The 14018-nt window shown below is 26.9% G+C and overlaps 1 protein-coding gene across 1 annotated transcript; it reads left to right on the top strand.

Moving 5' to 3' along the window:
- Positions 1-1450: 1450 nt before the first annotated feature.
- Positions 1451-2086, top strand: LOC135932011 (dnaJ homolog subfamily C member 15-like). Its single transcript, XM_065469345.1, has 5 exons — positions 1451-1555; positions 1594-1667; positions 1706-1782; positions 1823-1893; positions 1934-2086. The coding sequence occupies exons 1-5, from the start codon at positions 1501-1503 to the stop codon at positions 1993-1995; spliced, it is 339 nt and encodes a 112-aa protein (XP_065325417.1). The 5' UTR covers positions 1451-1500; the 3' UTR covers positions 1996-2086.
- Positions 2087-14018: the final 11932 nt, after the last annotated feature.

Raw genomic sequence — 14018 nt, 5'->3', positions numbered from 1 at the left:
TGTTGTGTTTATAATAAATTAAAATGTGTAAATTTTTGAAAAATGTCTTTATTTTTGAATTATCTTTTTATTCATTATTAAATATTCATATTTTGTTTTAAATATTTGGATATCTTTAAAAAAATTAACGTCATTTTTTCTATGAGTTATATTTTTCTTATCAGCATTATATTATTAGTATGAATAAATAAAAATTTAATTCTATAAATTTTCTTAAAATATAAAAGAAAAATATTTAATATAATTTGATCTAAGCTAAAAATTTATAACCCCTCCGATTTCAATGACCATTTTCGTCACACCTTTCTTAGTAAAAGTCCTTAATTTCTTAAACTCCAATTTAAAATTTAAAAACAATTTTTCATTATTTTATCATGATTCAAAAAAATAATCAGAACACGTTATTCCGTTCAATGGACTACAAATATTTCGAAATGGCGTTGCTATTTTCTATTTGTCCCACTGAAAGTAATTTTATAAAAGTTCTTTTATGGCTATTTCTTTAATTAATGGTTTTTGGGTTAAACTTATTTTAACTTTAATCTCAAAAACAGTTTAGATATATATAAGATATCGGAGTCGTATTTCTAGAAAGTTGCTCAAAGAGTTTAAGAGGTATCTAAAACCTGAAAACTTTGAGCAGGATATGATTATTTTATAATCATGGGATGGGCAGACAGATGGAGAGAATAATTTTTTGTGATGGTGGTCTGTAAATATTTTTATATCCAAATTATTACATAAAATTGTATATAAGGAAAGTCAAGACTAATTAAATCAAAAATTATAAATATTGGTCAAATATTTTTTTCCATAGATCAAAATACTATTTCCTGAAATAAAATTCTTGGTAGCAAAAATACTCGATTTGAATTCAAAAGCCTACCTAGGCCAAAAATATGTTAAATATATACCTAGAAAAATAATTGGCTAAGGCCGAGAATAGACAAAAGCCCAGCGAGCCAACCCATCAAGCCGTTCCTTAAAAAGTTCATGGGGAAATTCAAACAGTAGGTGCTCTCTATTTTGCTGGAATGCAACTCTGGCATAATTGGATTTATCAAAAATATAAAGTACTTTATAAATAGCAGTGTCCTGAATTTTCAAGAGCCCAATATTAGTATACAGTTTTAAAATTGTTATTAAGATACGAGTGATCAAATGTATATGTCTTATGAATAGTCATATAATTTAAGCAATTATATATTCGAAGGAAAAATAATTTCTTTACGCCATCTCATGCAAGGGAAAAGAATATGAAATTAATATAAAAATGATTTATTGGCAGTATATTTATAGAAATTAAAGCCAATTTAAAAATAATATTCACAAAACAAGGCATATATTTTTTTTTTCAAAATAACTTTTATATGAATAACTCCCAATGACATAAAATATGTTATTGATAACTCCTCACAAAATTTATTAATAATGTCAATATTTTAATCTGTATCTGTCACTCACCTTTCATGTCATTTAAAAATTCTTTACTTTATTAAAATGGCATCTACATTAGTTGTAGCTGGAATTGGATTAGCTATTGCCGGCTATGCTGGTAAATAATCAATCAATATATTTAAGTTGTATTTTTAGGGAGATATTTACCTCAATTATCTAGACCAATAATAAATTCCTTACAAAATAAAATTAAAAACTTTTCACCTCAAGTAAAATATCTAATTAACATTTGCCTATGTTTTTATAGTCATTAACTAAATATTACCAAGGAGGTTTTGATCGAAATATGACTAAAAGAGAAGCCTCATTGATACTTGGAGTAAGGTTTTATATATTTTTCCAATTAAATTCTAGCAACACATAGTCAAAATGCAAGTAGGGCAAAGGTGAAAGAAGCACATATTAAAATAATGCAATTAAATCATCCGGATAAAGGTAATTATATATATATATTAATAATTATATAAATGGTTAGGAGGATCACCTTTAATAGCTGCAAAAATTAACGAGGCAAAAGATTTATTAGAGTCAAAATAATATATAATTGTTGATAATATGTAAAATTATTTATGATGTTTATGTTCTTGGATATTTATATATATGCCAAATTTGGTTCAGAAAATCAGAAATAAATGCAATAAGTCTTAACATTATTATCATAACTAATTCTAATTATTAAGTCTTGTGAATCTATATTATTATTTAATTTGGCTGTTACTCGTTTTATTTTGGATGTTGATTAAATTGCTATTAATAATAGCCATAATATATTTTTTTAAATTTACTATTTTCTACACCAAAATTAAAAAATATTTTAAGTGATTTAAGAGTCAAAATAAATGATTTTAATTAAATCCTTTTTCTATAAATCTGTTACATATTTTCATTATGTTCACATAATCATCCTTTAACAAATGGACATTTTTAATCAATTCTATATTTTGAATATTTCTATTAAATCGTTTTAATTTCCATAATCTAACCCATTCATCAATATCAAATTTTGAAATGTTCTCTATCAACTTATTTTGATAATTATATAGTTCATCACTATTGTATCTATCATGGCTTGTGTAAATATTTTGAGCTATTTGATTTTGAAATGATTGGCTAGGCGATTGTAGTGAATGCGAATATTTACAATTGTCGCGATATTTACAAATACCTGTTAAAAAATAGTTCATACATTGTTTAGATTTGGTAGTCTCAGGTAAAATATTATTTGGATATGTCAATCGGCTATAATATAAATTTTTGTTCCTTATATGACTAATACTGTTAAGATGTGATTTTCTATTATGTTGGCTATCCCTAAATGTTCTATTACAATGTTCACAAAAATATTTTCTACCCATGATTTATCGCATCACAAACTCGACATCCAAAAATAAAGTAATTGACATTTAATATATGATGTTGACAATCGTATATATTTGTATTTTCGAATTGAATAATTATATTATTCGAATATTCAAATTTTTTTTAACATTTACAATTTTCTAATTAAATTCATAAAATAAAATAATTAAGTTTTTTTGGAAGAAGGAATTTTTTTTCGTTGTACAATTTTGAGCGAGATCTAGCTCAAAAATTTGAGCAAGATCTTTGAAGATCGTAAAATTTGAAGATCTTTTATTTATAAAAAAATTTGAGCAACGATCTTAAAAGATCTAGATCTTTGAAGATCGTATAATTTGAAGATTTTTTAAAAATTTTGTGTAACAATCTTCATGATATTTATTTTTTTACCCCTTTATTAAAAGCCCAGATGTTTTTCAATTTTATTAATATATTATTTGTTTTATACCTATTGTCAATTTTTTGTGTTACAAATTACAATATATCTTCATTGAAATTTTAACTTAAATTTTTTTTACAATATTAATTTTTACCCATTTATGTAAAAATAACGATTAGAAAAATTATCGCTTTTCTGAATTTAACATTTTATTAATATTATAAATTAAATTTTTACCCTTCTGTGGTAAAACTTTTCTTGAAAACTTTTTTTATAAAATACGATTATGAAAATTGTCGGTGCATCTTTATTGAATTTATATTTTAATTTAACATGCTTAAAAAATAAATCATATTTTTTTCTTTCAACAAGGCAGGAGGAGAGGTATAAAAAAATATTATATTAATAAAATTGAAAAACATCTGGGCTTTTAATAAAGGGGTAAAAAAAATAAATATCATGAAGATCTTTGAAGATCGATACACAAAATTTTTAAAAAATAAAAGATCTTCAAATTTTACGATCTTCAAAGATCTATTTTTATTTTGAGCAAATGTACAACTCTGATTCTATTCCTTCCTTTGCATTACTCACTACTAACACATATATATGGCTCAAGTGTAGTTCCCCTTATATACTTCATACCTTGGTTACAAGGTTTGTTGGTATCCTTGAGTAAAAAAATCGACATAATTATATGGAGGATGGGCCTTCATATAATTCACGTACGCTCACCTTTGGGCATGTCTATGACCAACGTGCAAATAAAGATAAAGAATTGTATTATTCATACGAATTGAATATTTCGTATTTATATAAATAAAAATATCCGATTTGATTAATCGAATATTCTATTTGATTTTCGATTCAAAAATCAAATTTTTAAAAATAAAATAAATATTTAAATGTGATTAACGCTGACGATCGGTGCGGTATTTAAAACAATCGAAATCACAGCTGATTCTTCACAACGATAATAATTTAGAATTATATGTCGCAACATATTTTTCAAATGTTATAGCGAATCATCATTTCGCTCCATATTTATAAATTATATCCATCTATTGGCTTCATTTTGTAAATAACCTTGTGTTAAATATCACACCGCTTAAACAAAACACCTTTACTATAAATTGCCTTTACAGTTGTGGAAAAAATAGCAGGGATGAAACCAGAACCCTCTAATTTCGCTGAACCCAAACTCCAACCATTTTTTTAAATTTAGGGTTCAGGGTCCAAGCTTTTTTTAAAAAATTATATGTTAAAAATAATATATAAACAGGTAATTTACGATTTTCATTTATAAGTCTTATTTATAACAATTGTTTATATATTTAAAAAAATAATATTATTTTAATGCATTTTTTGATCAATTTTTTGTGGAATCATTTTTATTATATTGAGTCGGCCATTTTTCGTAAAAAATTTTTTACCAAGCAAAGCAATTTAAAATTTTTTTTTATAAATGATTTTCACCGAACAAAAATTTTACCTTTCCAGATACAATAATTTTTATTTTTTTAAAAATCAGAAATCTCAATAATGATCATTTATATAAAAACAAAATCCAAATTGATTGACATTCCTTATAATATATTATTATTATTTAAATTATTTAATTTCCATTTTTAACAACTGCGACATTGATGATAATATATAATAATATCTATTTTAGGATATTGTTGTTTGTGGATTATTAAATTGTCAGTAGGACAAAGAGAATTACAAAATCACGTGGTACAATATTTTTTAAAAAATGTAAGTTTCAAATTATCAAATATAATTTAAATGAAATAAATGCAATTAAAAATATATATATAAATGGTGGCTATATATTTATAAAGTAAATTTAATATTCATATATAAATTTTCTAGTATATATCATAATTAAATTATAATTAAAATAAGGTAACATCTGTTAGCTATTTTGTAATTGCAAATTTAGATGAAAAATTAAGGATATATGAGCCGATTATTTTCAATTTAATGATAAGGGAGATTCTGTATGTAGAATATGTGATGTAGTATTAGCAGGGAGACGTAATAGCAATTTTGAGTGACATATTAAGAGGAAACATTCAAAACAATTTGATGAATGTGTATTTAGGTAAAAAAACGAAAATCACAGAAATTTCGACTATGACCTCGGCTATTATCAAATCTGATATATAAGAATATAATATTTGTTGTAGTTTTGTATTTTTGTTATATATTTATATATATATATAATGATATATATGAAATGTTAATCAAAAGTGATCTTTTGGAATTAGTTTTTTTTGTTAGTTGGATAGATGTAAAAGAATGATCATATGTTGCTTTGTCTATATTTGGATTATTCGATAAAAATTATTGTTTTTTATGAAAAATAGAAATTTTTAGTAATTTTTTGGGTCTTATTATTATTATTTTTATATTACTTCTATAATTAACCCTTCAATACTCCGGTGAAAAAAATGACGATAGTACTCGGGTGGGGTTTAATAGACCCCATTTTCAAATGTATATATCTCTAGTTATATTCATTATTTTTATTTAATATTTGGATATAAATAGAACTAACCTTAAGCTTGATAAAAAATATTAAATTTAAAAAATAACTTATCTATCATATAATCATCATAATTCATAATATGGATCTTTATTCTTCAATATAAAAAAAAATTACACTAATACATTCAAACATAAAAAAAAATATATAACATTGAAATATGTTAAATCTGACATGTTATACATTTAATACATAAAACAAATATTTAGTTTTTTTATTTTGATGGGTAGATTTAATTCCAGCTAAATAAAGATTTCCTAATAATGTCTTGGATTGTGTTACATCAACTTCTTTAGTAGAACTTTCATATTGGTCAATATTGTTATTACATATAATTTTAATTTTTTCAATGGTATGATAAATAATCTCTTCAATCATTTTTGGTGTTATGAACAAGTCAAAACATTTTTCTGAAGTGTCAGCTTCTTTCTCTTATTCTTTTACTCCTGGCAAATGTATACTAAATTTTTTTGATGAGTTCTTATTCTTTGATTAGGAAGATCCGTTTTCCACTTAGTAAACTAAATTTTTTTTAGCTAATTTTAAAGAGAAATATACTATGATAAATGATTCCTTATTTACCTAAGTCACGAATGGTTCATTCCGCTGGTATAAGTTCAAAGATTCTGGAGGATTAATTAACGAGCTACACATTGGCATAATTTTCGGTAATTGATCCTCGTTTTTTAAAAATTCCTCTAACTTCACGTATTTAAAACAAAGGTTATAACTCGGTAACTGTTAGTGATACCGATATCCGGGTTAGAGATTTTTAATGCACATATTGAATGCTAAATAATTGCCAAGTTTCAAAACATAATCTTTTTTATTATCGGTTTTGGCAAAGTGCCAACATTTTTATTTTGCTCATAACTCATGAGCGGTTTATTCCGCTGGTATATGGTTTAAAGATTCTGGAGAATCAATTAACGGGCTACACTTTGGCATAAATATCGGTAATTAATCCTCAATTTAAAAAAAACGCTAACTTCACGTTTTTAAAACGGTTAGTTGCGGTTAGTGATACCGATATCCAGCTTAGAGATTATTAATGTACATATTGAATACTACATAATTGCCAAGTTTCAGATCATTATCTTTTATATTTTCGGTTTTGGCAGTGCCAACACTTTCTTATTTTGCTGATAACTCAGTAACGGTTCATTCCGCTGCTTTCCGGATAGAAGATCAATTAACGGGCTAAACAATGGTAGAGGGTTCGGTAATTGATCCTCAAGTCGTTCCGCCAGCTTAAATAATCCCGCCAACTTCACGTTTTTAAAACAATTATAACTCGGTTACCGTTAATGATACGGATATGCGGTTTGGAGATTATAACGTACATATTGGATACTACAAAATTGCCAAGTATCAGAATTTGATCTTTTTTATTTACGGTTTTGGCAAAGTGCCAACACTTTCTTATTTTGCTTATAACTTAGTAACGGTTTATTCCGCTACTTTTCGGATAGAAGATTAATTAGGATAAATTAATGGGCTACATAATGATATAAGTTTCGATAATTGATCCTTAAGTCGTTCAGCCTAATCAAAATTTACACTTTTCTTATTTTGTTGATATCTCACTTTCTTATAATTTTTTTGACATTGCGTTTGAAGAATTTGGAGGATCAATTAAGGCACTAAATACTGGCTTTAACTAAAAAAGGATTGCTCGAATTTTGAATTTTGGCAAAATACCAAAACCTTTCTATTTTGATTATAACTCGAACGGTTTATTCCGCTGGTATGCGGTTTAAAGATTCTGGAGGATCAATTAACGCTCTACACTTTGGCATAATTATCGGTAATTGATCCTCACTTTTAAAAAAAATTCCGCTAACTTTACGTTTTTAATCGGTTATAACTCGGTTGCGGTTAGTGATACCGATATCCAGCTTGATTAATGTGCGTATTGAATACTACATAATTGCTAAGTTTTAGATCATTATCTTTTATATTTTCGGTTTTAGTGCCAACACTTTATTATTTTGCTCATAACTCAATAACGGTTTAATGCGCTGCTTTTCGGATAGAAGATCAATTAGGATCAATTAACGGGCTACACAATGGTTTAGTTTCGATAATTAATCCTCAAATCTTTCCGCCAGCTTCAAAATTTCACACTTTCCTTATTTTGCTTATAACTCATTAACCTTTGATTCCGCTGCTGTTTGGTTTGAATATCAAATATTGGCATAGGTTTTGTTAATTGATCCTTCCGCCAACTTCACGGACCTGGGACCTATCCAGGAATGGCATGTCTCCCCCCACCAGCGGGAGACTTCCGCAATTTTTAGTTTACACGCAGACATCTCTCTCCCGCAAAACTACCACAATTGGAATTCTCCCGCAAAAATCTACCGCAATTTTTTAATTTCTCCCGTATTTTTTTTTTTTAGTATTTTAACATTTTAATATATAAATAATAATTTTGAGAGACATTAATTGATGATTTTTATATTCTTAAAATATTTTTAAATATTTATTTAAAAAACATGTCTAGTTTGTAAATTTCTTTCTATCCTGTTTTATTTTTATCCAATAATAAATCAACATCATTTCATTTATATAAGTCAGCACAGGGGAATATATCAACGCAATACAAAAATATTCTCAAATAATAAATAATACAGATGCAACTACATTCGCGGAAATCGTATACAATTATCATGTAGTTCAACATTCACAGAGCTATATCATCACAATGTGGATCGAATCTTTTTCTCATGATATTTAACGACTCCAATATAAGTGCAAACCTTACTTGTAGCAGAACAAAAATGGGTAAGGCTATCACAAGTGTTTTAGTACCTGAATCCTAGGGGTCAATTCTAGACGATTTGAAAGATGGACATCCATATTCAATTCTAACAGATGCATCTAATAAGGGAAATATAAAAACATTTCCCTTGATCCTTTACTATTTCAACAAGAATAAGAACATTTCCATAAAACTGTTTAAATTTTTTCCTCGGATAGTGAAAAATCCAACGATGTAGCTAGCCTAGACCTGTGCGCCGATGTCTCAATTGACGGCGGCGGTTTTTTAAATTTTTTTTATCGGCGTTCGGCGGCGCGCCAATTTCAAAAAAATTTTAAATAAATTTAATTTATAAATCAATGTATTACATTTTTTTATAATTTGGCGCTCTTTTCTAACACATTGTTAACATAGTTTATTTCTTAAATTATTTCCTGTCTCACTTCAATTTAAATTCATGTATTTTCTCATTCTCCGAAATAGACTAAGGAATTGCATTTTCACTCAGATCAGGGTCACATAAACAACACATATTAGTAATATTCTATTGATTTTTATTATAACAAATATATATTTGGAATGCAAACAAAATATTAAGTAAGAAATATAATAAATCAGAATTCAGATTTAGCTAAATTATAATTATCATGAATAAATAGAATTCTATAAAGATTGGTGGGACATAAAGAAGTCCTTTTTGCATTGAGTATTAATCCAGCAATGGAAAAAATTCTTTCGCTGAGTGTACTGGTTGCAGGTATACAAAGAACCTTCCTAGCTAAATTAGCAAGCCTATGAAGTTCCAGTTGCTTTTTCTTTCAAAAGGTTAATGCATCCTCTTCTGGGAAATTATTTTAGCTTAGCAAAATATGGCATTCTTGTTCTAAATTACTTATATTATAATCACTGCCTGGAATGGAATGTTTACGAGCTATTTTGGCGATATAAGAACTGGAAGTCTCCCCATTATCTTCAACTTGGATTTAACTTTGTGCAATTTTATCATTTTCTAAAAGTTTTAAATGTCTTGTTAAAAATTGCAATGATGTAGTAGAATTTGAATTTAAATATTCTGACACAATTTTCAGATTTTGAAATCTGGGATCAAGATGTTCAAAATATAATTTTATTAATAAAAATATAAAATAACTTGAAGTTCAGTAATGGGAAACCTATGGTCAAGCTTTTTTTGCATATTTTCTTTTAAACAAATAATATCTGAGGAATCAGATATATTGATCTGTATGTGGGTTTCTATTTCACTGCGAAATAATAACCCTAGATTTATAGTCGATCCCTTTTGGGAGGAAAGAAATTCCTCCGACTCTCGGAATGGAATTAATACGGCATAAAGCTCGTCAATCATATCCCATTCATTATTAAAAAGTTTTAAACATTGTTTTCCTATTTTATTCAAAACATTATTAATAGGATTTTTGTTCACGCTACGAACACTTTCTGGCATAATTAATATGCTGTGCCAACGGGTAGGGCAATTTAATTTTAACGTTTTTGTATTATATAGATTGGTTGGTGTAATGACATTTCTATTATCCGCTTCATTATCAAAATGGTCATCAAGGTATGGATCAGAATCATCAATATCCAAGATATGACCTGTCTCATAAATTGACTGGAGACATTTACGATGCTCATCTTCAATTTCACATTCCAAATCAGCTACTCGATATCTGAGGGCTGAAATAATTTCTCTAATTTTTTTAAGGAGATTATCAATTCTGGCAACTTTTTTTATGCCATCAACTGTAACCAAATTATGTAGTCCATGGCCTAAGCATAAATGATGCTCATAATCCCCCAATCTGACGCTTCTTTTGACATTTGCCCCTGCATCAGTTACCATTTGTATTATTTTGGCTTTTAAATGAAACTCCTCTTCGATTCCATCAATCTCCGATAATATGGTTTCCCCAGTATGCTTTTGAGTCACATTTCGGGTTGCCAGGGTAAAATATTTTAAATCAAAATTTTCATCTAAATGATGAAGACTAAATGTAATATAATTTCGCCGCTTGAAATGATCGGTCCATAAATCAAAAGTAATGGAACAGAATTTTGGACCAGCATCAATCAGGTTTAAAACATGTGCCTTTATAGAACAATAAACATCATCAAGTGCTCCCCGACTAATAGTTGTCCTATTAGGCAATTCTGATGAGGAATAAATTATCTTATATTTCTATTTTTTTAGGCAATTTATTTTTTAATAATCATTTTATTTAAATTTTAAACCTTTAGAAAATCTGTCATCCCATTATTGCTTATAGAATCAAATGGCAATAAATCTAAGCAGCCCATCAAAACATAATTTCGCCCTATTAGAAAAAAGATATTTAAAAAAGAGAAATAAATAAAAAATTTGATTTAGATTTGAACTTTCAAAATAAAGTTTTACATAATTTAATAAAATATATTTTTAGTTTATTCATTAAAAAGATCTCAAAATAGAGCTGACAATAAACAAACTAAAAATTTAGTTGTTTTAAAGTTTTACATAATTATTTTAATAAATTTAAATTATACATTAAGTTTATGCATTAAAAGGATCTCAAAATAGAGCTAACAAATAACAAACTAAAAAATTAGTTGTTTTAAAGTTTTACATAATTATTTTAATAAATTATATATTAAGTTTGTACATTAAAAAGTTCTCAAAATAGAGCTGACAATAAACAAACTAAAAATTTAGTTGTTTTAAAGTTTTACATAATTATTTTATTAATTTAAATTATACATAAGTTTATGCATTGGATCTCAAAATAAAGCTGACAATAAGCATACTAAAAATTTGTTTTAAAGTTTTACATAATTATTATAATAAATTATATATTAAGTTTGTACATTAAAAAGTTCTCAAAATAAGAGCTGACAAAGCAAACTAAAAAATTTAGTTGTTTTGAACAAATTGAGCTTAATAAAATTAACTTAACAAACCAGTTAAAAATTTAAAATTAATATTAATAAACATTAATACTAACCTAAGAGCCATTTTTTATCTTTTATATTCTTGCTACATGTTGGCGTTGGCTTTAGAAACATTTTTAGAGTTTGAATGGATTTATTATTATTAGTTTTTTCTGATATTTTATGCACATTAAGTAAGTGACGAGAAAGGTTACTCGTACTTATATTTTTGCTATAACATTTGATATCATAACTAAAATATAAATTATATATTATATAAGTCTAAAATAAAAGTAAATTACTGTGAAAATGGATTATTTTTATCCGAATCTTCCTCATCTTTTTTTCCCAATTTTAAACAAGGTTCACAATAAATATAATCAGGCATTATCGTGCTTTTCTTATTCTCATTCTTCAAAATAAGATTTCCAAAGTACTTCCACACATAACTTGATTTTTGATTAGTAGAGAGAGTTGTTATTTCATAATTGTATATAGGGTGGTTTAAAACGCGCAAATCCATAAAAATAATTAATATAGCCGAAATGAATATGGTGTATGAATGAATGTAAATGATATACACTATTCTATTATATAAAGCAATAGAATACAATTCATGTTTTATTATATTAATGTTAATATTCAAATTTAAATAATAATAATTTAATATATAAATATAATTAAACAACATTCTAAATATTATACACGCCGAGCCGCTGCCATAAGAAAAATCGGCGGCTAGCCGGCTCACGCCGCTGATCTCAATCGGCGGCTGTTCCGGCGTGAATAAAATTGCCGGTGGCGCCGGAGCCACATATTGGTAAATATAGCTGATTTAGGGTTATCAATGATTTTCATGTCAGCTTTCTGCGCTGATAATGCCTCTGTAAATTTTGGCAAAAACCAGAGTTACCGAATTGAGGCAGCACAATAATGAATTAATACCAATTGGCTTTATATGCCATATACTACATAATTCTTGCAAGAAGGCAATGAATATACTATCTGTGGATGTCGTAATAATTGTGATGAAATGTTTTAACAAATTTAGTTCATCAAATAAAAGAGTTAATAAATTAAAAGAGTTGGTGAAGTGGTCTGACTTGGAATGGTGTGAGTTGTTGCGATGTATACCTATCAGGTGGTTGTCATTAATACCTGCCATCGATAGAATTTTAAAATTTTACAAACCCTTAAAAAAATACTTCTTAAATAAAGATTTTAAAAGCTATCCTAAAATTTTGAAAAATTTTTTCGAGTATGAAATGGCAGAAGCATATTTAGGATTCGTTTCACATGTAGGAAATCTACTTCATGCAGTTAATATTCAGTTGCAATCAGAATATTCTTTATTAAAAATTATTTATAAAATCATGCTACAGCTCTGTTCATCTCTACAGTTAAAAATTCATAATAAATTTTATGGCGCTATTGCTAAAAATATTAAATGTTGCAGATATTTTTATTAAGACAATTTTAGAATATTTACAATCAAAATTTGATTTTAATAACTCTATTTACAATGTATAAATATTATGACCTTGGAATAGAAACCATCAATAGATGGTTTTTATAATTAATAAATATATTAAAAATACCGAAAGACATTGATTTCCTGTTTGAGGAGATTGTAATTCTTTCTATTTTTTATGATTCGCCAAAATACTTAAAGTTAGATGGTCTAAAGGAGAAATGGGTAGAATTTTTTCGTAATAATGATAAATCTCCATGCTTGGAAAAAATATGCGAGTATGTTTTTTCCTTACCTCATTCTAATGCCTCATCGGAGAGCATTTTTAGCCTGATGAGGACTGCCTGGATAAAGGAGAGAAATCGGATTGCTTTAACAACCTTAGAGGCCGAGCTAATGGTTAAACAAATATATAATATGTCATGCCAGTAATTTTATAAATATCTCAATAACGACGGTAAACATTTAGTTCTATTATTTAAATCTCAAATAAAATATAATTAAGTTTTAGCAATGGCGCCATAAAATTTATTGTCAATTTTTCTCCGAGATGAACACATCTGCAGAATAATTTTGTGAATCTTTGTTAAGATTCTTCTGATTGCAACTACACATTAACAGCATGTAGTAGATTTCCTTCATGTGAAATCATTCCTAAATATACCTCTGCCATTCATTATTGTAAAAAAAATTTCAAAATATTAGGACAGCTTTTATAATCTTTATTTAAGAAATATTTTTTTAAAGGTTTATAAAATTTTTAAATTCCGATGGCGGGTATTAGGAACATATCGCAACCAACATTGTGCTGACTGAATTCTGTAAATACACTCTGTTTTTACCAAATTCACTGAGACATTATCAGATCAGAAAGCTGACATGCAATTTATGATAATCTCGAATCTGCTATATTTACCATTATATGGTTAGCTATGTCTTTGGATTACTATTTGAGGGGAAAAAATTTAATAGTTTTGAAACTACCTTAATTTTGATGAAATAGCGGAGGATCTAGGGAAATATTTTAATATTTCCCTTATTAGATGCATCTGTTAGAATTGCATATGTATGCCCATTTTTCAAATCGTCAAGAATTGACCTCCTGGATTTA

This window comes from Gordionus sp. m RMFG-2023, chromosome 1, assembly GCF_954871325.1.
Source record: "Gordionus sp. m RMFG-2023 chromosome 1, tfGorSpeb1-WG-v2, whole genome shotgun sequence".
Lineage (NCBI taxonomy): Eukaryota > Metazoa > Nematomorpha > Gordioida > Chordodea > Parachordodidae > Gordionus > Gordionus sp. m RMFG-2023.
The sequence above is the reverse complement of the archived record's forward strand: the minus strand, read 5'-3'. Positions and strand labels throughout refer to the sequence as shown.

Coding starts and splice junctions, on each gene's coding strand:
- LOC135932011 (XM_065469345.1), top strand. CDS start 1,501: ATGGCATCTACATTAGTTGTAGCTGGAATTGGATTAGCTATTGCCGGC. Junction 1,668..1,705: donor TTAAAAACTTTTCACCTCAA/GTAAAATATCTA, acceptor ATGTTTTTATAG/TCATTAACTAAATATTACCA. Junction 1,783..1,822: donor TCATTGATACTTGGAGTAAG/GTTTTATATATT, acceptor AGCAACACATAG/TCAAAATGCAAGTAGGGCAA.